This window comes from Balaenoptera ricei, chromosome 6, assembly GCF_028023285.1.
Source record: "Balaenoptera ricei isolate mBalRic1 chromosome 6, mBalRic1.hap2, whole genome shotgun sequence".
NCBI lineage: Eukaryota > Metazoa > Chordata > Mammalia > Artiodactyla > Balaenopteridae > Balaenoptera > Balaenoptera ricei.
The window spans coordinates 26,709,328-26,736,825 of NC_082644.1; the positions used below are offsets into that span (position 1 = coordinate 26,709,328).

The following is a 27,498-nucleotide window of genomic DNA, read 5'->3' on the forward strand; positions in this document are numbered from 1 at the left end:
AATAACATTTTTTTATTTTAATAACTTTATTTTATTTTACCCTCTTTCTTTCTTTCTTTCTATTTTTTCTCCCTTTTATTCTGAGCCGTGTGGAGGACAGGCTCTTGGTGCTCCAGCCAGGCGTCAGGGCTGTGCCACTGAGGTGGGAAAGCCAACTTCAGGACACTGATCCACAAGAGACCTTAGAGCTCCACGTAATAACAAACGACGAAAATCTCCCAGAGATCTCCATCTCAACACCAAGACCCAGCTTCACTCAACGACCAGCAAGCTACAGTGCTGGACACCCTATGCCAAACAACTAGCAAGACAGGAACACAGCCCCATCCATTAGCAGAGAGGCTGTCTAAAACCATAATAAGGCCACAGACACCCCAAAACACCACCAGATGTGGACCTGCCCAACAGAAAGACAAGATCCAGCCTCATCCACCAGAACACAGGCACTACTCCCCTCCACCAGGAAACCTACACAACCCACTGAATCAACCTTAGCCACTGGGGACAGACACTAAAAACAACGGGAACTAGGAACCTGCAACCTGTGAAAAGGAGACCCCAAACACAGTAAGATCAGCAAAATGAAAAGACAGAAAAACACACAGCAGATGAAGGAGCAAGGTAAAAACACACCAGACCTAACAAATGAAGAGGACATAGGCAGGCTACCTGAAAAAGAATTCAGAATAATGATAGTAAAGATGATCCAAAATCTTGGAAATAGAATACAGAAAATGTAAGAAACATTTAACAAGGACCTAGAAGGACTAAAGAGGAAACAAGCAATGATGAACAACACAATAAATGAAATTTAAAATACTCTAGAAGGGATCAATAGCAGAATAGCTGAGGCAGAAGAAGAAATAAGTGACCTGGAAGATAAAATAGTGGAAATAACTACTGCAGAGCAGAATAAAGAAAAAAGAATGAAAAGAACTGAGGACAGTCTCAGAGACCTCTGGGACAACATTAAACGCACCAACATTTGAATTACAGGGGTCCCAGAAGAAGAAGAGAAAAAGAAAGGCACTGAGAAAATATTTGAAGAGATTATATTTGAAAACTTCCCTAATATGGGAAAGGAAATAGTTAATCACGTCCATGAAGCACAGAGAGTCCCAAACAGGATAAATCCAAGGAGAAACACGCCAAGACACATATTAATCAAACTATCAAAAATTAAATACAAAGAAAACATATTAAAAGCAGCAAGGGAAAAACAACAAGTAACACACAAGGGAATCCCCATAAGGTTAACAGCTGATTTTTCAGCAGAAACTCTGCAAGTCAGAAGGGAGTGGCAGGACATATTTAAAGTGATGAAGGAGAAAAACCTACAACCAAGATTACCCAGCAAGTATCTCATTCAGATTTGATGGAGAAATTAAAACCTTTACAGACAAGCAAAAGCTGAGAGAGTTCAGCACCACCAAACCAGCTTTACAACAAATGTTAAAGGAACTTCTCTAGGCAAGAAACACAAGAGAAGGAAAACACCTACAATAACAAACCCAAAACAATTAAGAAAATGGGAATAGGAACATACATATCGATAATTACCTTAAATGTAAATGGTTTAAATGCTCCCACCAAAAGGCACAGACTGGCTGAATGGATACAAAAACAAAACCCGTATATATGCAGTCTACAAGAGACCCACTTCAGACCTAGGGACACATACAGACTGAAAGTGAGGGGATGGAAAAAGATATCTCATGCAAATGGAAATCAGAAGAAAGCTGGAGTAGCAATTCTCATATCAGACAAAATAGACTTTAAAATAAAGATTATTACAAGAGACAAAGAAGGACACTACATAATGATCAAGGGATTGATCCAAGAAGAAGATATAATAATTGTAAATATTTATGCACCCAACATAGGAGCACCTCAATACATAAGGCAAATACTAACAGCCATAAAAGGGGAAATCGACAGTAACAAAATCATAGTAGGGGACTTTAACACCCCACTTTCACCAATGGAAAGGTCATCCAAAATGAAAATAAATAAGGAAACACAAGCTTTAAATCATACATTAAACAAGATGGACTTAATTGATATTTATAGGACATTCCATCCAAAAACAACAAAATACACATTTTTCACAAGTGCTCATGGAACATTCTCCAGGAGAGATCATATCTTGGGTCACAAATCAAGCCTTGGTAAATTTAAGAAAATTGAAATCGTATCAAGTATCTTTTCTGACCACAAAGCTATGAGACTAGATATCAATGACAGGAAAAGATCTGTAAAACATACAAACACGTGGAGGATAAACAATACACTACTTTAATAACGAAGTGATCACTGAAGAAATCAAAGAGGAAATCAAAAAATACCTAGAAACAAATGACAATGGAGACACGACGGCCCAAAACATATGGGATGCAGCAAAAGCAGTTCTAATGGGAAGTTTATAGCAATACAATCGTACCTTAAGAAACAGGAAACGTCTCAAATGAACAACCTAACCTTGCACCTAAGGCAATTAGAGAAAGAAGAACAAAAAAAAAACCCCAAGTTAGCAGAAGGAAAGAAATCATAAAGATCAGATCAGAAATAAATGAAAAAGAAATGAAGGAAACGATAGCAAAGATCAATAAAACAAAAAGCTGGTTCTTTGAGAAGATAAACAAAATTGATAAACCATTAGCCAGGTGCATCAAGAGAAAAAGGGAGAAGACTCAAATCAATAGAATTAGAAATGAAAAAGGAGAAGTAACAACTGACACTGCAGAAATACAAAGGATCATGAGAGATTACTACAAGCAACTCTATACCAACAAAATGGACAACCTGGAAGAAATGGACAATTTCTTAGAAATGCACAACCTACCGAGACTGAACCAGGAAGAAATAGAAAATATGAACAGACCAATCACAGGCACTGAAATTGAAACTGTGATTAAAAATCTTCCAACAAACAAAAGCCCAGGACCAGATGGCTTCACAGGCAAATTATATCAAACATTTAGAGAAGAGTTCACACCTATCCTTCTCAAATTCTTCCAAAATATAGCATAGGGAGGAACACTCCCAAACTCATTCTACGAGGCCACCATCACCCTAATACCAAAACCAGACAAAGATGTCACAAAGAAAGAAAACTACAGGCCAATATCAGTGATGAACATAGATGCAAAATCCTCAGCAAAATACTAGTAAACAGAATCCAACAGCACATTAAAAGGATCATACACCATGATCAAGTGGGGTTTATTTCAGGAATGCAAGGATTCCTCAATATACACAAATCAATCGACGTGATACACCATACTAACAAATTGAAGGAGAAAAACCATATGATCATCTCAATAGATGCAGAGAAAGCTTTTGACAAAATTCAACACCCATTTATGATAAAAACCCTGCAGAAAGTAGCCATAGAGGGAACTTTTCTCAACATAATAAAGGCCATATATGACAAACCCACAGCCAACATCGTCCTCAATGGTGAAAAACTGAAACCATTTCCACTAAGATCAGGAACAAGACAAGTTTGCCCACTCTCACCACTATTATTCAACATAGCTTTGGGAGTTTTAGCCACAGCAATCAGAGAAGAAAAAGAAATCCAAATCAGAAAAGAAGAAGTAAAGCTGTCACTGTTTGCAGATGACATGATAATATACAGAGAGAATCCTAAAGATGCTACCAGAAAACTACTAGAGCTAATCAATGAATTTGGTAAAGTAGCAGGATACAAAATTAATGCACAGAAATCTCTGGCATTCTTATACACTAGTGATGAAAAATCTGAAAGTGAAATTAAGAAATCACTCCCATTTACCATTGCAACAAAAAGAATAAAGTATCTAGGAATAAACCTACCTAAAGGAGACAAAAGACCTGTATGCAGAAAATTATAAGACACTGCTGAAAGAAATTAAAGATGATACAAATAGATGGAGAGATATACCATGTTCTTGGATTGGAAGAATCAACATTGTGAAAATGACTCTACTACCCAAAGCAATCTACAGATTCAATGCAATCCCTATCAAACTACCACTGGCATTTTTCACAGAACTAGAACAAAAAATTTCAAAATTTGTATGGAAACACAAAAGACCCCGAATAGCCAAAGCAATCTTGAGAATGAAAAACGGAGCTGGAGGAATCAGGCTCCCTGACTTCAGACTATACTACAAAGCTACAGTAATCAAGACAGTATGGTACTGGCACAAAAACAGAAACATAGATCAATGGAACAGGATAGAAAGCCCAGAGATAAACCCATGCACATATGGTCACCTTATCTTTGATAAAGGAGGCAAGCATATACAGTGGAGAAAAGACAGCCTCTTCAATAAGTGGTGCTGGGAAAACTGGACAGGTACATGTAAAAGTATGAAATTCCAACACTCCCTAACACCATACACAAAAATAAACTCAAAATGGATTAAAGACCTAAATGTAAGGCCAGACACTATCAAACTCTTAGAGGAAAACATAGGCAGAACACTCTATGACATAAATCACAACAAGATCCTTTTTGACCCAGCCCCTAGCGAAATGGAAATAAAAACACAAATAAACAAATGGGACCTAATGAAAGTTAAAAGCTTTTGCACAGCAAAGGAAACCATAAACAAGACCAAAAGACAACCCTCAGAATGGGAGAAAATATTTGCAAATGAAGCAACTGACAAAGGATTCATCTCCAAAATTTACAAGCAGCTCATGCAGCTCAATAACAAAAAAACAAACAACCCAATCCAAAAATGGGCAGAAGACCTAAATAGACATTTCTCCAAAGAAGATATACAGATTGCCAACAGACACATGAAAGAATGCTCAACATCATTAATCATTAGAGAAATGCATATCAAAACTACAATGAGATATCATTTCGCACCAGTCAGAATGGCCATCATCAAAAAATCTAGAAACAATAAATGCTGGAGGGGGTGTGGAGAAAAGGGAACCCTCTTGCACTGTTGGTGGGAATATAAATTGATACACCACTATGGAGAACAGTATGGAGGTTCCTTAAAAAACTACAAATAGAACTACCATACGACCCAGCAATCCCACTACTGGGCATATACCCTGAGAAAACCACAATTCAAAAAGGGTCATGTACCAAAATGTTCATTGCAGCTCTATTTACAATAGCCAGGACATGGAAGCAACCTAAGTGTCCATCAACAGATGAATGGACAAAGATGATGTGGTACTTATACACAATGGAATATTACTCAGCCATAAAAAGAAACGAAATTGAGTTATTTGTGGTGAGGTGGATGGACCTAGAGTCTGTCATACAGAGTGAAGTAAGTCAGAAAGAGAAAAACAAGTACCGTATGCTAACACATATATATGGAATCTAAGAAAAAAAAAAAAAGGTCATGAAGAACCTAGGGGTAAGACTTGAATAAAGACACAGACCTACTAGAGCACGGACATGAGGATATGGGGAGGGGGAAGGGTAAGCTGTGACAAAGTGAGAGCGTGGCATGGACATATATACACTACCAAACGTAAAACAGATAGCTAGTGGGAAGTAGCCGCAGAGCACAGGGAGATCAGCTAGGTGGTTTGTGACCATCTAGAGGGGTGGGATAGGGAGAGTGGGAGGGAGGGAGACACAAGAGGGAAGAGATATGGGAACATATGTTTATGTATAACTGATTCACTTTGTTATAAAGCAGAAACTAACACACCATTGTAAAGCAATTATACGCCGATAAAGATGTTAAAAAAAAACAAAACTAAAAATAGAACTACCATACGACTCAGCAATCCCACTGCTGGGCATATACCCTGAGAAAACCATAATTCAAAAAGATTCATGTACCACAGTGTTCACTGCAGCTCTATTTACAATAGCCAGGACATGGAAGCATCCTAAGTGTCCATCGACAGATGAATGGATAAAGAAGATGTGGCACATATATACAATGGAATATTATTCAGCCATAAAAAGAAATGAAATTGGGTTATTTATAGTGAGGTGTATGGACCTAGAGTCTGTCATACAGAGTGAAGTAAGTCAGAAGGAGAAAAACAAATACCGTATGCTAACACATATATATGGAATCGAATTTTAAAAAAAAATGGTTCTGAACAACCTAGGAGCAGGACAGGAATAAAGATGCAGACGTAGAGAATGGACTTGAGGACACGGGGAGTGGGAAGGGTAAGCTGGGACGAAGTGAGAGAGTGGCATGGACTTATATACACTACGAAACGTAAAATAGATAGCTAGTGGGAAACAGCTGCATAGCACAGGGAGATCAGCTCCGTGCTTTGTGACCACATAGAGGGGTGGGATAGGAAGGGTGGGAAAGAGACACAAGAGGGAGGATATATGGGGATATATGTATAAGTATAGCTGATTCGTTTTGTTATACAACAGCAACTAACACAACAATGAAAACAATTATACTCCAATAAAGATGTTTAAAAACAAAACAAAACAAAAAACAAAAAACAAAAGATTGGCTTAATAAGGTTATTGAGTTATTGAGATGTTAACTAGACATGGAACATAATTCAGTTCTAAGCTACTTTTGGATAGTAGACAAGAACTTTCTTTCTCAGTCTACTCATGTTGACTTCTGAATAACAGAAACAAAATGTAATAAGGAGGTAGTACACGAAAAATAATATACCTATCCCAATGCAAAAACGTTTTCTATTATAGTTCCCAGTAAGAATGTTAAATCAAAGGGTTATTGTGACTAGGAAGAGGGAGTCAGGTTAAAAAGTTATTTGTAAGATTGTAGGATGAACTTCAAACATTAAATGAGACAGAAAGAGAAGATGAATCTCTCCTGAGACAAAGAGAGAAGGAAAGATATCTTTTGCTCTGGTTTTCTTCCGCATACACTTATGGTGCTTACTATGTGCTGGGCAAGGTTCTAAGTACTTTGCAAATATTACTTTGTTTAGTCTGCATTAACAATCTTTGTGGTCTAGGCATTATGTTACTCATGCTCACTTGAGGAAACAGATGCACACACAGACATTAGGTATTTTTTTCTGAAGTCACAGAGCTGGCCCAGGGCAGTATCAGGCTTCCAACCCAGGCTCATAGTCACTATGCTGTCCAGCCTGTTTTCCTTTGTAGAACCACATGCAATCGGCCAATGTCAAATGCATTGAACATACTTTCCCTTCAAGAAGAAACATATCCATGAAATTCTCTCCCTGTACTTGCATGCAGCACTCAGTTCTCTGCAGCCCCTGAGCCCTTCTGCCTATCTGCATATCCAGGTAGACCAAAGAAAGCCTTAGAGATAGAATACATATATAGATATATATCATATATATGTATTGTACACTAAACACACCTAAATCTCCATTTCCCTAAATCACACGTATACACATACATTCTTGGTCTCTATGAAGGCTAAGCCATTGTGTAGTGGCTTTGGGTTGGCTACTGAACCTTCTAAGTCTGTTTCTGTACCTATAAACTAAGAATAAATGCACTATCTACCTCACTGGCTGAACAGAACTTATATTTTCCTCCTACACACTTACCTCTTGGTGCTTCTCATTCCTTAGAAAATTCAGCTGTCACTAACACATTCCCTATTCTTAACATGAAACACTTCTCCCTCTACTCCAGACACAGATGACTTGATCAGGGCACATGTATTCAGAGGAAGTGTGACCTTATTTGGGCTGAACACATTAGAGACACCAAAATCAAGAACCAGAGATACCAGGACCGAGATGGTCAGAACCAGAAGGTTAGGGAACTCCTGGAGTGAAGGCTGCATTTTAGGGACTGTCCTGCTGGGGTCATGAGCAAGTAAAGGGAACACGTGGAACCAGGAGGATGTGACAGCTGCTCTGAGAAGTAGAGATGGTGCTTCAGGCAGCTCTGAAGGTACAGAGAGGGTACCTTTAGGTCTGAGACATCATTCTGCTACTCCAAGCATGGGGAGGCTATCTCTGTCACTTTGTCTCCTAGGAAACCCCTCTGCTTTTGGCTTCAGATAGTGTGCATGAGATTGTGGTCACTTGCAATCAAGTGATTTCTAAACTTGTGGGCTTATTGTAAAGATTAAATGAAATTAGGCAAGGAAGCACCCCCCAAGAGAGTTGTAAGGCAACCAAAAGCACCATCCTCTGACATCTGATGCAAGTTAAAACAAAAGGAGCCGAGAGCAGGCCACCCTAGGTTCCTGGAGCATGGGCCCATGTGTGGTGTGGTGAGTCCAAAGGGACAGGGGGTGGGGCCAGACCTGATGGGCAGCACAAAAGGTCTGCAGACTTCTCTAGAGATGAGCAGAGGGAGTGAGTCTGTGTTTGGGGAATGGAGAGGAATTGAAGTCATGTGCTAAATTCACCAAAACTATTAAAAGATAGTTTGCTCCAGCAGAACCCAGCAGAGGTGGAACCCAGTGGAGGCAGAACCCAGCAGAAAATAATGACCTTTTAGGTTTGGAGTGTCCTTATTCACAAAAGAACCACGAAGGTGGGATCTTTGTTCACGAGCCGGCGGTCAGGCCAAAGCTCCTGCAGTGGGAGCTCTGAGTCCAAACCACTGGACTAACAGAGAAGCTCAGACCCCGTGGAATATTCATCAGAGTGCGGTCTCCCAGAGGTCCTCATCTCAGCACCAAGACCCAGCTCTACCCAACAGCTTGCAAACTCCAGTGTTGGAAGCCTCAGGCCAAACAATCAATAACAGAGGAACAAAATCCCACTCATTAAAAAAAAAAAAAAAGTGACAGCAAAAAAATATGTCACAGATGATGGAGCAAGGTAAAAATTTACAAGACCAAATAAATGAAGAGGAAATAGGCAATCTACCTGAAAAAGAATTCAGAGTAATGATAGTAAAGATGATCCAGAATCGTGGAAATAGACTAGAGGTATGGATTGAGAAGATACAAGAAATGTTCAACAAAGATCTAGAAGAACTAAAGAACAAACAAACAGAGATGAACAACACAATAACTGAAGTGAAAAATACACTAGAAGGAATCAGTAACAGAATAACTGAGGCAGAAGAACGAATAAGTGATCTGGAAGACAAAATGGTGGAAATAACTCCTGAGGAGCAGAATAAAGAAAAAAGGATGAAAAGAATTGAAGACAATCTCAGCGACATCTGGGACAACACTAAACGTACCAACATTCTAATTATACTGGTCCCAGAAGAAGAAGAGAAAAGGAAAGGGTCTGAGAAAATATTGCAGAGATTATAGTTGAAAACTTCCCTAACATGGGAAAGGAAAAGGCCCTGGGTGGGCGGGGGGGGGGGGGTGTGCTGGGCCTAGGCTCAGTGCGACCAGAAGGGGCCTTGTCGTGTGGAGCATCAGGCCTGGGATCTGCAGGCTCCCCGAGGCCCACTGGGTGGGGGGAAATGCAGGCCGCATTTCCTTCTGGTCCTCCAATCCCCTGAGGGTCTCTCCCTGTCCCTGTTGTTCCCCTCGTTGTGAATGGGCCCCTCTGTGCATGGGAATCCCTCCCCTCCTCCAGCTGCCCCTCAGGGGCTCCAGTCCCATCTGGCCTCCACTTCTCCTTCCCCTTCCCTCCCTCCATGTCCTACTGGGTCACTCAGGGGTTCCTCCAGTCCTCTTAGGTGTCCGAGGTCCCCCACCAACACCTGGTAGGTGTCCTAGTTGTGAGGAGACGCCAACTCTGCATCCTCCTACTCTGCCACCTTGACTCCAGCCCCCCAGCTTTTTTTCTGATGGAGATTTCCTTGAAGTCTAGGAGCTGAAATAATAAATAAAAACATGTAAAAAGAGGGAACAGCCACCACCAATTACGGCAGATTGGCTCTGTGCTGGGGTCCTTGTTCACCACTTAGCTAGGCTTGCTCTGAGCCTAGGGATTAGCCTGAGGTGAAAGCTTGAGGCCTTCTCAGGACTTTTCTGAGCATGTCATGCCTGGCCCTGCGTGTGGCTTTCTAAATTCCCCTGCATACAGGCTGCTTTGAAAGTCCTAATTTCCCAAATAGTCTCACTTCCAGCTTCTACCTTGGGCTTTAAATGGTCTATTATATTTCTCCACCCAGAATCTCTTGACCCAAGCGTCTTGTCATTTAGAGTTGCCTTGTAGCTTTACAAGTAGCACCTGCCATTTTTCTGTGTTCTGTGTTATGCAAAACAGACAAGAGCATCTTGCTTCAGGCTTTCAGGCTTTCGGTTTTCCCCCTGACAGGTTGGAATAGTGGTACACAATAATTTGTAAATAAGGTCTACTCTGCTCCAACCAGTTGGAATTGGAGAACTGGAAACCAGGCTGCTGCTGGCTCAAGACTAAGACCACTGTTATGTTGGGAGGAGTGGAACAAGAGTAGGTAAATGGCCACAAAACTTTCCTATCTCTTTGGCGATGATTTTTTCCAATTGGGCATTTGCTTGGCTGTGGAAACCTTTGATGATTTTCCAGAGCTCTTACAGAGTTGGTTTAGAAGCTTCTGATTAGTTTTTGTTTTGAATGTTTCTGTAGGGAAACGAGAGTTTGAAACTTCCTAGACCATCATTTTGCTGCCATCTTTCTTCCTTTAACTTTTGATATAAATTTTAGAATAAGCTTGTCTATTGTGACCAAAAAAAACCTGTTGGGAGTTGATAGGAATTGCATTTAAACCTACAGATCAATTTGGGAAGAATTAATATTTTACCATATTGAGTCTTCCAATCCATGAAAATAATATGCCTCTGTACTTTTTTTTTTTTTACCACTTGTTTAATTGTTTTCATCAGAGTTTTGTAGGTTTCATTATACAGATCTACATTTTTTAACCATTTATATTAAACATCTCAGTTTGAAGGCAGTTATTGTATACATTTATTTATTTATATTTATTTGTAGCACTTTTTATTTTTCTTAAACTGAGGTATAACTGACATACAACATTATATTAGTTTCAAGTGGACAACATAATGATTCAATATTTCTATATGTTGCAAAATTACGACCACAATAAGTCTAGTTAACATCCACCATCATATATTGTTACAATTTTTTTCTTGTGATAAGAACTTTGAAGATTTATTCCCTTAGAAACTTTCAAATATGCAGTACAGTATTTTTAACTAGAGTTGCCGTGTTTTACATTACATCCACATGATTTATAATATTAATTTTATAACTGGAAGTTTGTATGTTTTGACTACCTCCAGCCTTTTTGCCCACCTTCCTCATGCCCCACTTCCAGCAACCACCAAACTGTTCCCTGTATCTGTGAGTCTGTTTTGTTTGTTTTCATTATTCCATATATGTGAGATCATACAGTATTTGTTTTTCTGTGTGTGACTTATTTTGCTTAGCATAACACCCTCAAGGTCTATCCATGCTGTCACAAGTGACAAGATTTTATTCTTCTTTATGACTGAATAATATTCCATTATATATATATAGATACCTCACATTTTCTTTATCCATTTATTCATCACTGGACATTTTGGTTGTTTCCATAGTTCGGCTATTGTAAATAAGGCTGCAATGAACATAGGGTTGCATATATCTTTTCAAGTTAGCATTTTTATTTTCTTTGGCTAAATACCCAGAAGTGGAATTGCTGAATTATATGGTAGTTCTATTTTTAATTTTTGAGGAAACTCCATGCTGTTTTCCATAATGGCTACACAAATTTACATTCCCACAAGCAGTGCACAAAGTTTCCCTTTTCTCCCTATCCTTGCTAACACTTATTATTTCTTCGCTTTTGATAATAGCCATTCTAACAGGTATAAGGTGATACCTCATTGTGGTTTTGATTTGCAATTTCTTGATGACTAATGATGTTGAGCATCTTTTTGTGTACCTGTTAGCCAATTGTATATCGTCTTTGGACAATGTCTTTTCAGATCCTCTGCTTATTTTTTAATTGGAATTTTTTTGTTTGTTTTTGAGTTGTATGAATTCTTTACATGCTTTGGATATTAACCCCTTATTGGGTAGATGATTTGCAAATATTTTCTCCTATTCACTAGGTTGCCTTTTCACTCTATTGATGGTTTCCTTTGCTGTGCAGAAGCTATTTAGTTTGATGTACTTCCACTTGTTTATTTTTGCTTTAGTTGCCCTTGCTTTTGGTGTCAAATCCCAAAAAGAAAAAACAAAAATCATTGACAAGATTGATGTTAAGGAGCTTACTGCCTATGTTTTATTCTAGGAGTTTTTATGGTTTCAGGTCTTACATTCAAGTCTTTAATCCATTTTGAGTTGAATTTGTGTATGGTGTAAGATACTGGTCCAGTTTCATTTTTTGTATGTGGCTGTCCAGTTTTCCTAACACCATTTATTGAAGAGACTGTCCTTTATCTATTGTATACTCTTGGCTCCTTTGTTGTAAATTCATTGACCATATATGAATGGGTTTATTTCTGGGCTCTCTATCTTTTTCATTGATATGTGTCTCCCTTTATACCAATACCATACTGTTTTGATTACTATAGCTTTGTAATATAGTTTGAAATCAGGGAGCATGCATTTTCCAGCTTTCTTCTTCTTTCTCAAGGTCTTCAGGGCCTTTTGTGGTTCCATACAAATTTTAGAATTGTTTGTTCTGTTTCTGTGAAAAATGTCACTGGAATTTTGATTGAGTTTTATTGAATCTGTAGATTGTTTGGGGAGTATGGACATTTTAATAATATCAATTCTTCCAATACATGAGCATGGGGTATCTTTGTGTCTTCTTCAATTTATTTCATCAATGCCTTGTAGTTTCAGTGTACAGGTCTTTCACTTCCTTGGTTAAATTTATTCTTATTTTATTCTTTATGATACAATTGTAAATGGGATTGTTTTCTTAACTTCTCTTTTGGTTAGTTTGTTATTAGTGTGTAGAAATGTGACATACTTCTGTATAATGATTTTATATCCTGCAAATTTACTCAATTCATTTATTAGTTCTGACAGTTTTTCGATGGAGTCTTTAGGGTTTTCTATATATTGTGTCATGTCATCTGCAAATAGTAGCAGTTTTACTTCTTTCTTCCCAGTTTGGATGCCTTTTATTTCTTTTCCTTGCATAATTGCCCTGGCTAGGACTTCAGTGGTCGTCTTTGTCTTGTTTCTGATCTTAGAGGAAAAGCTTTCAGCTTTTCACTGTTGAATATGATGTTATTTGTGGGCTTGTCATATATGGTCTTTATTATGTTGAGGTATGCTCCCTCTATACCCACTTCATTGAGAGTTTTTATAATAAATTGATGTTGAGTTTTCTCAAAAGTCTTTCTGCATCTATTGAGAGGAGCATATGATTTTCATTCTTCAAGTTGTTAATGTGGTATATCACATTGATTGATTTGCAGATATTGAACCATCCTTGCATCCTAGGAATAAATCTCACTGGATCATGTTAGATGACCATTTTACTGTATTGTGGAATTTGTTGTTTACTCTCCACATGTTTGTGAATTTTCCAGTTTTCTTTTTGTAATCAATTTCTAATTTCATACCATTGTAGTCAGAAAAGGAGCTTGATATAATTTAAATCTTCTTCAATTTGTTAAGATTTGGTTTTCGCTTTACATATGATCTATCCTGGAGAATGTTCCATGTGTACTTGAGAAGAATGTATATTCTGTTGCTTTTGGATGGAATGTTATATATATATGTTAAATCCATCTGATCTAACATGTCATTTAAAGCCAATCTTTCTTTATTGATTTTCTGTGTGGATGATATATCTGTTGATGTAAGTACGATACTCAAGTCCCGTACTATTATGGTATTGCTATTTTTCCTTTGAGGCCTATTAATATTTGCTTTATTTATTTAGGTGCTCCTATGTTGGATGCATAAATATTTACAAATGTTATATACTCTTATTGGATTGACCCTTTTATCCATATGTAATGTCCTTCTTTGTCTCTTGTTACAGTCTTTGTTTTAAAGTCTATTTTTTCTGATATAATTATAGATAGCTACCCCAGCTTTCTTTTGGTTTCCATTTGCATGGAATATCTTTTTCCATCCCTTCAATTTCAGTCTGTGTGTGTCTTTAGCTCTGAAGTGAGTTTCTTATAGGCCACATATAGATGGGTCTTCTTTTTTAATCCATTCAGCCACCCTATGTCTTTTGATTAAAGCCTTTAGTCCATTTACATTTAAAATAATTATTGATAAGTATGTATTTATTGCCATCTTGTTAATTGTTTCCTGGCTATTTTGTGATTTCTCTGTTCCTTTCTTCTCTTGCTCTCTTCCTTAGCGGCTTAATGACTTTCTTTAGTTGTATGTTTAGATTCCTTTCTTGTTATCTTTTGTGCATCTACTCTAGGTTTTTGCTTGGTGGTTACCATGAAGCTCACATATAACAACTTATATTTTTAACAGTCTATTTTAAGTTGATAACAACTTAAGTTTGAATGCATTCTATAGGTCAAAGTTTTTACTCCTCCCTCCTCACATTTTATGTTTTTGATGACATATTTTACATGTTTTTATGTTGTATATCCCTTAACTAATTATTTTAATTATAAGTCTTTTTACGAGTTTTGTCTTTTAACCTTCATACAGCTTTATAATTCATTAATCCACTACCTTTACGATACACACTTACCTCTACTGGTGAGATTTATACTTTCATGTGTTTTCTTGTTACTAATTAGCGGCCTTTCTTTTCAGCTTAAAGAAGTTCTTTTAACAATTCTTGTAAGGCTGAATTAGTGGTGATGAACTCCTTTAACGTTTAGTCATCTGGAAAACTCTTTTATCTCTCCTTCAGTTCTGAATATAACTGGGTGAAGTATTTGCTGGGTGAAGTATTCTTGGTTGGAAAGATTTTTCTTGCAGCACTTTGAATATATTGTGCCACTCCCTTCTGAGTTGTAACATATCTGCTAAAAAATCTGATGATAGTCTTATGGAAGTTCTTTTGTATGTAACAAGTTGTATTTCTCTTGGTGATTTTAAGATTCCCTTGTTATCTTTAACTTTGACATTTTAATTTTAATATTTCTTGGTATGGATCTCTTTAGGTTGATCTGCTTTGGAGCTCTCTGGGCTTCCTGTATCTGGATGTCTGTTTCTTTCCCCAGGTTAGGAACAGTTTTCAGATATTATTTCTACAAATGTTTTCTGCCCCTTTTTCTCTTCTCCTTCTGGAGTTCCTATAAGGTGAATGTTATTCCATTTGATGTGCCATAAATCCCTTAAGCTATATTAATTATTTTCATTCTTTTTTCTTCCTTATTCTCTGATTGGATGAGTTCCTCTGACCTGTCTTTGAGTTCACCTATTCTTTCTTGTGCTTCATCTACTGTATTTCTAAGTTCAGTTATTGCGTTCTCCAGTTCTGTGACTTCTATTTGGAACTTTCTTATATCTTCTATTTCTTTGTTGAAGTTCTCACTGTTTTCATCCATTTTCCTTCTGAGTTCAGTGAGCACTTTTATGACCATAACTTTGAACTCTTTATCAAGTAAATTACTTATGTTCATTTCATTAAGATTTTTTCCTGAGGTTTTATCTTGTTCTTTTTTTGGAGTATAGTCCTCTCTTTCTTCATTTTGCTTGACTCTCTGTGTTGGTTTCTACGCATTAAGTGCAATAGTCACATCTCCCAGTCTTGAAGAGCTGTATGACAGATGAACCTTGTCATTTAACGCTGTCTACTCTTGGTTGCCTCTCAAACCTTTGTGATTGTCTAAGCAGTTTATTTTTAATAGACTTGGCACACCCTCCCAGCAGTTGAGGGTGTGCCAAGACCAGTGAGCATCCCAAACTGGAGGATCTCAGTCAGCACCTAGATTCAGGTTGATAGGAAGCCAGACAATTTGGTAACAGCTTTTAAAGAATGCAAATATATTCAGTCCTGTGAGATTGCAAGTGTAAGCCTTGCTGGGCCCCAGAAGCAAGCAATCTGAAGATATTCCCTGGGGAGCAGTCACAAGAAAACAGGGCTTCAGATAAGTGTACAAGCTCCATTCTGGGAGATACCAGTGAACTGTAGTAAGGCAGAGTGAGGGTGGAAAGATGGTACCCCCAGCCTACCTTCCTTGAGAGCACATCCGTAACCTCTAGATGTGTGCTGAACCTGAAGCCTGCTCTTAAGTCTTGTCCCTACTAGCAAATAGGCCTTTTTCATGTAAAGGCTGGGACTGTGTCTCAGTCTGATGTGTAGTGGTACATCCTGGGGGTGGTATCCTGCCAAGAACTGTCTCTCCAATTGTTACAGTCCCATGGGATGCAGAAAAGAGATCCCTCCTGGCCTCTAGAGCCAGGTGATCAAGGAGCATCCCCTGAGTGGAGGCCACAAAAGTGGGATCTCCCGTCTTGGAGATTCTGGCTCTCTGGAGCACATCAGAAGGAAAGTGTGAAGATGATGCTTACTGGCTGGAGTGAGGCGGTGGGAAGAGTGCAAAGATGACACCATCTGAATGAAGGGGAAAAGGGAAAAGAAAAAAAGAAAAAGAAGAAGAAGAAAAAAATATATATATAGCAAGACAGAGGAAGAGCAGGGAAGAAGGAGCCAGCTGGCTGGAGCACAAAGTTGTCACCTGCAGGAAAGGGAAAAGGGGGAAAAAGATGGCACCTTTCAGCTTTATCAAGGCAGAGAGAGAGCAGGAAGATGGCACCCGCCAGCCTCTGTCCCTGGGGAGTATTCCAGCAGGCCCCTGTTCCTCAGATTAATGCTTTAAAATTGGGAAGTGAGTCTCTTTCACAAAAAGTCAGAGTGCTTTTCAAAGGGCTGCTTCTGCACTTGGCCCTGGGGCAGGTGAGTCTGTGCACAGGCCCTTTAAGAGCTGTTCCTCAGTTCACCACAGCCCTGTGGGTCTCATGGGATGTGCCTTGTTGGTCTTCAAAGTCAGATGTTTTGGGGGTCTATCTCTCAGGTGCCAGCCTTAAAAGTTGGAGTGCCCAGTGTGGGGTCCAAACCCTTCACCTCTCAGGGAGAAGCTCCAGGTTTTGAGCTCCTTCTTGATTGTGTGTCTCCACACCAGGGATGGGATTTATGGAAAAATTGTGTCTCAGCCTTTCCTACCTGTTTTGATGTGGTTTCCCTCTGGTTTTCTTGATGTGAAGGGGTTGCTCCACCATCTTTTAGTTTTTTTCAGAGGAAAGTTTTCCATATGTAGCTGTAGATTTGGTGTGTTTGCGGGAGGAGGTGGGTTCAGGATCTTCCCATGTTGCCACCTTGAACTGGAACCTATTTACTACGTTTTAAATTTTGGTTTTCTATCGTTCAGTTTGTTACTAGTATATGGAAATATGATCAATGTTGTGTATTAATGTTTACATATAGATCTTATATTCTGAGATCCTGCTAAAGCAAGTTATTATAATTTATTATGAGTTTTCTTATACATTCCTTGGAATTTTCTATGTAGACAATTATGTCATCTGTAAATAATGACAATTGTATTTCTTCTTTTCTAATATGTATGCCTCTGTTTTCCTTTTCTTGCTGTACTACACTAAGTAGAATCTAAAGTACTACATTGAATACTAAGAGATGAGAGTGGACATTCTAACCTTGTTTTTGAACTCAGGGAAAAACATTCATTCTTTCACCATTTCATGTGATGTTAGAAGTAGGTTTTTTGTAGATGTTCTTTATTAGGTTGAGGTAGTGACCTTCTATTCCTAGTTTACTGAGCATTTTTAATATGAATGGGTGTTGAATTTCGTTAACTGCCTTTTCTGTATTAATTGGTGTGACAGTATGTGTTCCTTTAGACTCAATATGGTAGATTACATTGATGATTTTTTACCATTGAACCAGGCTTGCATCCCTGGAATAAATTCCACTTGGTCATAGTCTGTTATTCATGTGGATTCTGATGGTAGGTATTCTTGTGGATTTCTTCTAGTAGGGTAAATTACGGTTCCCCAAAAAGGTCCGTGTTTAACCCCTCCTATGACAATATGTGAATGTCACCTTGTATGGAAAAAAGGACTTTGCAGCTGTGACTAAGTAAAAACTCTTGAGATGAAGAGATTATCATAAATTTTCTGGGTGGGCTATATATAAACACAAAGATTTGTATAGGAGGGACACAGGAAGAGTCAGAGTTGGAGAGACCATGTGATGAGGGAAGCAGAGATTAAAGTGATGCACTTTGAAGATGGAAGAAGGGACTAATTCCAAGGAATGCAGGCAGCCTCTAGAAGACAGAAAGGGAAAGGAAACAGATTCTCCTGTAGGGCTTCAAAAGGAACAAGCCCTGAGACACCTTGACTAATAGACTACTGAGCTGCAAAAACTTTCTTTCACAAAGGGTCAAGGAGGGCTGGGAGCACATATGTGCTGCCCACCTGGACAGAGGAGGACCTGTGAGGCTGACCTACAGATTAGTGGAGGTGGAGAGACATGAGCCCCTTTCTTCTCCAAGCTCTTTGCAGGGTCCAGCAGAGAGCCATGCCACCTGCGGAAGCCTGCGGCCCCAGTTTTGCATGCTGATGGTGTAGGGGTCATGTTCAGGGAGTCCCTGTTGTCCTAACCCCTGCCTGGGTCCTGGGGAAGGAATCAGAACTCAGAACATGGAGAAGAGCCTTTGGCTAGCAGGGAAGGGGGGTGAGGCCCGGGGCAGGTCTACAAAAGATCAGAGCATCTGAGTGCTTTAGGAGGAAGGGGCTTCAGAGGTGGGCCAGCACAGGCTGTGACGGAAGCTAAGCAGACTGGGAGGGGGGGCAGTTCGGGGAGACAGCAGGGGTCTGCTCCCTGCCCCTCATTGTTTGCTCGTCTCACCCTTATGAGCGGGTCATTTCCCCTGCTCTGATGATTCGAAGTCTCTGCCGGCAACCGCAGGACGGTGACTGAGGCCTCCACACTCCTCAGCATGGATCCCAGCTCCCACCCAGATCTGGGGCCACAGACACCTCTCCCCCACCCCTGCTGCCCCTGTGAGCAAGCTGTTCTTGTGAAACACGGTCACAGTTTGTCAGGAGGAACAGTTTTCTATGGGAATACAAATCAGTGTTGATACCAATACATACACATGTCCAGCCATGGGTGGAAAGGGAAGGGACAGTAGTTCTGGGGTGTCTTTGCACACCCCTAGGCCCCTAAGGCCAGTCCCCACAGCCACAGCCAGATGGGTCCTCCTCCCTCAGTTGAATGAGATGCTGCTGCACAGAAATCCCACAAGTTCCACAAAGGGGCCCAACTGTCGTTTCCCTTAGACACACCTGTAACGGGTGCCCCATGAATTTCCCCGCGCCCATTCCCCTCGTTGCATCCTCACTGGGATTAAGAGGTAGCTGCCTCAACCACTCTCCACATTGCAATAATCCCAGTGGGACTAGAGAACGACGAGGCAGACAGTCCTGTCCCCATGGCCAAGACTTTTCCTCTCTGGTCAGGCCACCCACACAGGAAACCCTGGATGAGCGGAGGGTCACCCCAGCGCCATCGCCTGGCCACTTCAGGGAAGCAGAGAGCAGCTCCATAAAGACAAGGGCCGTCTCCAGGCTCCATCCTAGAAACTGGTTAGTGTCCAGAGGGCTGAGAGGCACAAAAGCAGCTCTCCCTCCCCAGACGGTTCAGGGATGCAGAAGATGGTACAGATGCCCCAGAAGGCCCCTAGCCAAGCAGGCTTTAGAGAAGGGGATGATGAGTCTGTCCGTGGGGAAAGTGAGAGCTGTGCGTTCCCAGGGGCAGCCTGAGGAGTCCTTGTCTATGTGGAGGAAAGGTTTGGCCACCTGTAGATCCATAGCTCCTGTGACCTCCCTCACCCTTCCTTCCTCTCAGGTTCGCTCTCTATGGAGCAGCTCAACACGAAGAAGATGACAGTGGCCTGAGAGCATTTCCCACCAAAACTATCTTTATTCACAATTTTCATACATCACTCCAAAGGTCCTGCCCACACCCACCTCCCCCACCTCCCTAACCCCCCACAATCGCACTTCCCCTCCCCGCCCTGCTGGACCTGCCCTCCCTCCCTTCCCCCCACATCCTCCAGGATCAGCTCTGGGGTGAGGAGGAGCCCCTAGGCTCCCCTGGGGGCCGCCCTGGGGGGCTCGCCCTGGAGGGCCGGCCCGGCTGTTCCCTACTGGCTGCAGTGCTTCCTCTTCTTCTTCCTCCTCTTCCCTGTGACAAAAGGGTCACGCTTTCTCTTTCTCGGCTGTGAGGGGCGAGCCAGGCCCAGAGCCAAGGCTGGCCTCGCAGAGACCCCGTGGCCAGCCCCGGGGATGGGCAGCTTCTCAGCAGCGGCTGGGCGCCCACACAGAGCCCGCTTCCTCGACTTGGGAGCGGCTGGTGGAGCTGGGCTGGGGCCTCTTCTCTGAGGGGAGGGGGCCTGGGGAGCTCTCTGGGCCCCCCAACCTCCAGGGGAGGCCAGGCCTGAGGCAGGGGCAGGACTCTGGGACAGCCAGCAAGGCAGCAGGCTCTGCGGGGAGGCAAAGAGGAAGGCCAGGCTGGGGAGCTCCTCCTCATCCTCACTGGACGCGTCCCTGGGCCCTCGGGCCTCCCGAACAGGAGACGCCTCTCTGAGAACAGACGCATCCCTGGGTCCCAGTAGAGGGCCAGTGCGCCTTTGACCCTGGGGAGGGGAGGGCCGTCCGGCCCGGAATGGAGAGACCTCCTGACGTCCTCGAGAGGGAACAAAGACTTTGGGCCCAAACGGGCCAGTGTCTGCTCGGATGGGCCTATGAAGAGCCTCAAAATCAATCTCTGGTGGGCAGGCTTCATCACTGACCCCTCGATGGCGGTCTTGGTCGTGCCTCTGGGCACCTTGGCCGGCGTGGGACTCAGATGGACTTGAGCCCATTCCGGGTGCACTGTGGCTCGGGGCTGCCGGCCCACCCTCGTCCTCTTTCAAGGCCAGGAGTCGTTTCTGCACCAGCTGGTAGGAGGGAGGAGGACAGTGACGGCTCCACACGCACGTGTGAGAGGAGGAGCACTGGGCAGTGGGACAATGTCCCTGGCGGGGAGGATGGGACGGGTGACCCCAGGACTAGACTCCAAATACAGACACGGTGGCATTCCTGCCATCCTCCTGCACCTTATTCCCAGCTGTGTGTCCTTCCCTCCGCTCCCGGCTCCCCATCCTCTCCTTCCTATCACCCTGCGCTGCACCCACCCCAGAGAGGGCCCTTCCCCATGCCAGGTCTCCGAGGTAGGGAAGGGATGGACAGAGCCATGTGGGCCTCCTGTTCTGGGTTCCTACCTCTCCCCTGCTCACTGGGGTCCCTCCGTGCCCTGGTCTTCCTGGGTGTCCCTTGTCTCCCCTGTTCTACCTGCGATCCCTCCCTCCTCTGGCTCCCCTGGGCCACCTGGTTTCCCCTGTCCCCTGGATCACCTGGGGTCTCCCCTCCCCTGGAGTCCCCTGGCTCCCTAAGTGTCCCTCTCCCTCCCCTGGCTCACTTCTTCAGGGGTGAGTCCTTCCTCCTGCTCCAGCTCCTCAGCAAGGGCCAAGAGATCCAGCTGTGGGTCTGGGGAAAGCAATTCTGCCGGGAATCGAGGGTGAATGACTGCCTCCACCTTGGACAGAAAGAAGAGGCTGTGAGCATCCTTGGCCAGGAGTGGCCTGTGACACAAGAAGACCAGGAGGGAAACTGAAAAGCAGAGACCCACCCCCACTCTCCTCCACAAGGCGGAGATGGTCAGCACACACACACACACACACACACACACACACACATACACAGTCACACACAAAAGAGCACATATACAGATGCACATACACAGACACACAAAGGCATACACACAGACACAAACATATACACACATACATCTGCGTAAACCTCCCCTAACACCGGGCTCAGGAACAAGGAGCTGAGCTTAAGTCCCATCGGCCTGAGCAGAACCCAGATCTTGGGTGCTGAGAGTTCCATGCCCTGGCATCTTGTAGACCCCAGGTTCCAGGCCCAGCCTACCATGGTGACAAAGTCTTCCTGAGAACACAGCTTGTCAATGTAGCTCAAGAGACCCGGGTCCAAGTAGGTGCTGTCCTCTTCCTGCTTCAGCTCATTTCCATCCTCTCCACATTCTGCATCTGATTCGCCAGTGGCTGAGTGGACGGGCCCCACCAGCGCCTCCATGATGTCCACATACTCCCTCACAGCCTCAGGGGGAATCTCCTTGGGCGCCTTGGGCTCCGGGGTCCGCTGGGATCTGTGTGGCTTTGGGTGCGAGGGCTGGGCCCTGGGGCCGCACATCCTGGGAGCACAGGCTGAGGCAGAGCAGGAGGAAGGGAAGGAAGGTGAGGGACTCCCGGTCCACCTCCCGACCACCTACCGCACGTTGGTGAGGACATTGTTTGGGGGACATTGATGTGGGTGTGGGAGGGGCCAGGACCATCTGAAGCCTCATGCACAGTTGGAGAGGGGAGGTTAGGGGGTCATCTAAGAGAGTCACAAGTAAGGAAATGGGGGACCTCCAATTTTCTAGGGGTCTCCCCTTCAAGTCCACTACTTAGGCAGACTTCGTGTGGGGTCCTTTGACAGGGAGGTGTGAGAGGAGTTACAAAACTGACCAAGTCAATACCCCGTAGTGACAAGGGGCAGCTGAGACCCCACCCCCCCAACCCCCGCCTCGGTGGCTGTTTTGGTTGAAAGACCAATGCCCCTGTCTTGAAAGAAAAGGATCCACATGGGGACAGTGGCCAACCCTAGGCCCTTGTTACCTGTGCCTTCAGCTCCAGTGGGAACCTGGGTGCCTGGCTGAAGGCCCACTTTGGGGGCTGGAGGCCCCCGAGCATCCAGCTTCGGTGGGGCTGGAGGAGGCAGGTCCTGCGCGCACTGCATCCACTGCAAATGCTGAATGTGCGTCTCCTCCTCGGCCGCAAATTCCATGAATCTGGGGGGTGACGGAGGCACAGGCCACCCTGAGAAAAAGGCCTGGGTTCTGGAGCCCAACAAAGGCAGCCAAGAATGAGGCACTGGGAGAGGATGTGCCTTGGGGCCGTCAAGGCCCTGTGAGGTGCTGTCCACAGCAGAGAGCTGCTCCTGGAAGTGATAACAAGGTCTGGGACCCTTCCTGCCTCACCAGCACTGGATGGCATTCAAAAGCATAGACCCAGGTCGCTGAATTGAACCAGGTCAACGGGACACATGGCTGACCCAGGGGGCACCCTCCTCATGCCCCCGTCCCCATCCAGAACCACATGAAGGGCTGACAGCCAGAGGCTGGAACAGGCATGTGTTCCCCACAGGGGTCCTTGCCCGAATCCAGGACCCTGGGCTGGGAATGAGAGTCCTGGTAGATAAACCTGGAGACAGGGCCCAGGAGAGGCTAGACGATGTGGATGCTGAGCTTAGAGGAGAGGCCTTCCTTTCCTCTGAGAGGCACTCGTTTGTTTGGTTTTGTTTCTTAAACCAAGGGGATTACCATGGAGCAAACACTGGAAGGGCCGGAGACCCTTTGGCTGACGACAGCTGGCTTCCCCAGCTTCTTCAGGGATTCCAGGGTACCCACTTAGGCCACTTTTCATAAGGAGAGGGGGTCCCAAATCTATGTCAGTGGCCGCCAGCCACCCACCACTAAGGAAGCAGCAGGCTGGCGGGTGGAGCTCTTTCCCCGGCCCAGCCCATATGGCCGGAGTTGGACCCCTACTGGACTCATAGCTTCACCCTGCCCCGTCCTGAGACCTTCATATCAAGGCAAGGGTAGGTCAAAATCAGGGGAAGGCAGAGCTCCTGGTGGAGGAAGGACAGAAGTCTCAAACTCTCAAGGTGAGGGAGGGGTTTCTGGAGGACAATGGGGACCCTGTGCTGGGTGACAGCCCTTCTCCTCTGTCCTCTCTGATGAGCACCCCCACGGCCAGACCCTGCCCTCACCCACTCGCCTCACCCTCCACGCAGCCCCTGGGCCCAGGACGCTGACTCACTTTTCCGCCATCTTGTAGTAGATCATCCGGTCAAGGTTGCTCAAGCGCCGCCATTCCTGCACGGCCCTCCACAGTCCCTCCTCCTGCGTCATGCTGGGCTTCAGGCGGGCCAGGGATCGAAGCACTGGGCTGTAAGCCCTCGGGGTCAGTCTCTGGGCACAGCCCAGCCCCCACCTGCCTGACCCCACCCGACAATGTGGACCACACATCACTCAACACAGCATGACTGAGCAACAGGAGGGTGAGAGGCGGGCGTCTGGGAGGGCAAAGACAAGCCTTCCCGGCCACTGCTGTCACCGCCTCACACTCACTCAAGGATGACCATCCACTCCCAGACTAGAGCTGGGACATTGTGCCTTGGGGAGCTCTTTTCCTCCTCAAGGCTGCATTTTCATAATAAAAATCACCATCATCAATGAGGCATGGCATGTGCCAAGCAATCTGCTAACACTTCATAGATTAGCCCAAGGCGTCTTCTGCACAGTCCTCTGAGTGAAGTGTAATTGTCCCCTTTTTACGAGGGACCGGAGGTTTAGGATGGAAATGCCTGCCAGGCTCACAAGTCTAGTGGGAGAGAGCCCACGCCCTTAGGAGAGCTCTACCATCACCCTGTTCCTCGTGGAATTCTCCACAACGAAGTGGAGGCATGCATAAAGCGCCCTCCTGGGCCCCGCGCTCCTCCCCCTCCTCTGAAGTGACCTCCCCTGGCCATGTACGCTCAAGTCCTGTATGAAGGACACGGCACCACAGGAGAGTGCGGCATCCACTCCTTGGCTCCTCACCTTACACCACGACCCTCTCTGACTGCAAGTCTTCAGTCCATATTACCATGAGAATCATGGAAGAGCAAGCTGGCCAGACTCACAGGGTGGTGGGGCCAGTTGAGATAGGGCACATTTCAGTCCTGATGTCACGGACTGGTAGGCCCACCCATGTGACCGACAATGTGCCTTCTTATGGCATGGACATCGCCCTCACACCTTCCTTCCAGTATCCCTAGAAACCTAACGTGCGAGTCCATCCCCAGTTCCTCTTTATCTAAAAGCTCCCATAAGCTCAGGACCCCCTGAGCGTTCACTCACATGAGAAAGCAGGAAAAAGCTTCTGCATCAGGACTCCGGTGAAAGTGTCTCCGGGCCAGGGTCTTGAGGTGTTGCCAACGTCGGAAGTTACTGTACACGCTCTGGGTGTTAGAGGAGCCATCCTGCGAGGCGTTGGACTGGTTGGTGGCCAGGCGGCCCTCCCTGGAAGTGCCATGTGGCCATGGCCCAGAGTTCACTGGGCGAATGATAGGGGCCAGCTGGGCAGCTGGTGGTGGAGCTTGAGGAGGAAAGCCTGGGGTCCAGCCTCCCTTGCCAGTCTGACTAACTCCAACAGCTGGAGCAGTCACAACGGTCCCCATCACAGGGGTTGCTATGAATACGGGTGCAGGACATGCAGCACTCCTGCTGAGGGCCCCTGGAATGCTCCAGTTGAGGGGGGCCTGAGTAACGACAAAGGTCTGAGTCTGGGGGGCCTCCACTGGCCTCCCTTGTGACCTGACTTGGACAGTGAGGTTGCAAGCCCCAGGGGCACTGGGGCCATGGCCACCATTAACCACCAAAGGCGTCCTGGGGAAAGCTGGCAGCAGCAGGCTGCTGCCAGGAGGGAATGCTGGGGTGAGGGGAGGTGGCAAGTGCTGCTGCCAGGGTGGCCGGTGCTGGGCGCCAGGAATGGGTGGAGGGAAGGGCACTGCCGTGAAAGTAGACAAGGAGGCACCGGGGTTCATGGTCACATCCGTTCCCAGCACTGGCCATGCTGTGGAGGCAAAGGAAAGGAGTGAATGGAGGAGGAGAATGGGCAAGTGGGACTGAGGCTTTCTGTGGCATCAGAGTGTACATCTCCACAGGTGAGGGACACTTGGACAAGGGAAACTGTGCAGCGTGCAAATGTCTTCAAGTGATTTTCACGCCCTGACCTCCAGTTGAGAATTATTCCACTGGTGACCCCGCGCCCATCCACCAAGGTCCCTGACCCCTGTCTGCCGAGAAGAAATCGCCTCAGCAAGCACTGACTTGGAGAGCCTCCCTAAGGCACTCCCTGGCACCTAAGCCTCACAGGCTGTCTCCCAAGACCTGGAACTGGGTGGACATCCGCTCTGTGAGAAATGCCCCTCAGCCGGCGTACTAGCAGGTAGGGACCTTCTCCAAGGTAAGTTCTAGGCCCCCAAAGGCCCTTTGTGGACAGGCACTGTGTAAAATATTGGGGCCCCACCTCCTCCTCAGTCCTCCTTTTCCTGATGCTCAGTAGAAATCCCCTCTTTCTTTCCTAGCCTCGCAAAACAAAACAAAATGCTGGAAAATAGCTCTCTAATGGAATCTTGATACAAACCCTTAACACTGGCCCAGAATGCACCTGCATCTCAGAACAACCCACAGCAGACATGTAACATGGGCCAGGTCCTGCCACCCCCTCCCCAGTGCCCAGAGTCACTGTCATCACTCAGGAGTTCTGTTCCTAGGAGGCAGTGCGGGTTGGGGGGGGTCTGAGAAGTAGGCGCGTGTCCCTTAGATTCTGTCATTTCACAGCCAGTGATGGCTGCAGAGGATTAAACAAGGGCCAAAGAATTGTCATGTTACATTGGTCGTGGGAGTACAGACCGCCTGTGGTCCTTCCCCCTCCAGCTCCCAATAACGGAAAGACAATCTAAGAAGCAGGCATAAGCCAGGTGCCATGGCGATCAAGTTGTCTGGAACACATCCTTGTTCAGGAGAACAAGGTACACACCACGGTGCACCTAATTAATTAGAACAGGTGTCATAGGACGTTTAATAATAACACAGAAGATCGTCTTCCTGCCCCTGGGCTACACTCCTTCCCCCTTTAAAAGAGGAAGCAGCCTTCACAGACAATCCACCCGAAACAACCCCACTCCACATCTGTTCCCTGTCCATGAAGGAGTGACATGAAATATGAACAAACTCTTCCTCTCAAGGCAGCCTGAGAGTCCACCATGAGATATGGGACGAGATGAAGTAGGTCTGAAGTACTGCGATTCCACAAGAGGAAGAACAATTCAGAGCAACTCAGGAATCTGAGCCCTCTCTTGGCTGAAGTTACACGGTTGCCCATCCCCTGTTGAATCCAAAGCAACAGTTGCCTGAACTGAGAAGTGAGCTCTGGGCTGGGAGGAGTGGACGAGGTGTGGGCTGCGGCAGTTAGAGTAACCTCCTGCCTAGCTCTCGGAGAGGACACTTCACTGCAGGTGTGGCCACACACAGCCCCACTGAACAGTTTTCTCACCAAGACCATCTCTCCCCACGGCCCCCTTAGATACAGTATGCTCCTGTTCAAATGCCTTAGAAAGATATGGTGAGGCAAGCTTCAGGTGTCTCAGGAACACAAGACACGTCTAGGCTTTCCTCATGACCCTCCCTGTGTCACCACCAGGACATCACACACATCCTTACACACACGTTTCAAAGTGGCTTGTCTCCCTTCTAGAAAGAATCAACCTGCCTGCTGCCATCCTTTCTCCATAGCCAGGGCAATTCCTCTTGATCCACCTCCAATGACCCCTCCTCCCCAGTGCAGTCTCGGGTTTCTTCAGGCTCCCCAGTCTCCCCAGGTGAAATGTCCTCGTGTGTCCAGGGCTCTCTTCTCCCTCTACTTCAGTCCAACTGTGTGCCCACCGTGAAGTGTCACGTGTGAACCCAAAATATGTGAGGGATGGCAGGGTCTCTGAGAACACACCCCCAGCCTATAGGCTTACCTCCTTCTGAAGCCATCCTGCAGGCTTGGGCACGGACTACTG

At 45.0% G+C, this 27,498-nt stretch overlaps 2 protein-coding genes across 2 annotated transcripts in view; both read right to left on the reverse strand.

Moving 5' to 3' along the window:
• Nucleotides 1–15,299, reverse strand: part of LOC132367756 (tryptase beta-2-like) — a 42,529-nt gene extending 27,230 nt beyond the window's left edge. Inside the window, exon 1 of the mRNA XM_059926346.1 lies at nucleotides 15,154–15,299. Coding sequence (XP_059782329.1) covers nucleotides 15,154–15,299 — 146 coding nt within the window. The remainder of the gene's footprint in view (nucleotides 1–15,153) is intronic.
• A 963-nt stretch (nucleotides 15,300–16,262) lies between these two features.
• LOC132367758 (NUT family member 2D-like) lies at nucleotides 16,263–27,472 on the reverse strand. The gene is made up of 8 exons (XM_059926348.1): nucleotides 27,457–27,472; nucleotides 24,788–25,502; nucleotides 23,706–23,834; nucleotides 22,552–22,675; nucleotides 21,754–21,987; nucleotides 21,242–21,358; nucleotides 20,201–20,720; nucleotides 16,263–16,309 (listed from the first exon to the last, which is right to left on the reverse strand). The coding sequence occupies exons 1-8, from the start codon at nucleotides 27,470–27,472 to the stop codon at nucleotides 16,263–16,265; spliced, it is 1,902 nt and encodes a 633-aa protein (XP_059782331.1).
• Between the last annotated feature and the right edge of the window lie 26 nt (nucleotides 27,473–27,498).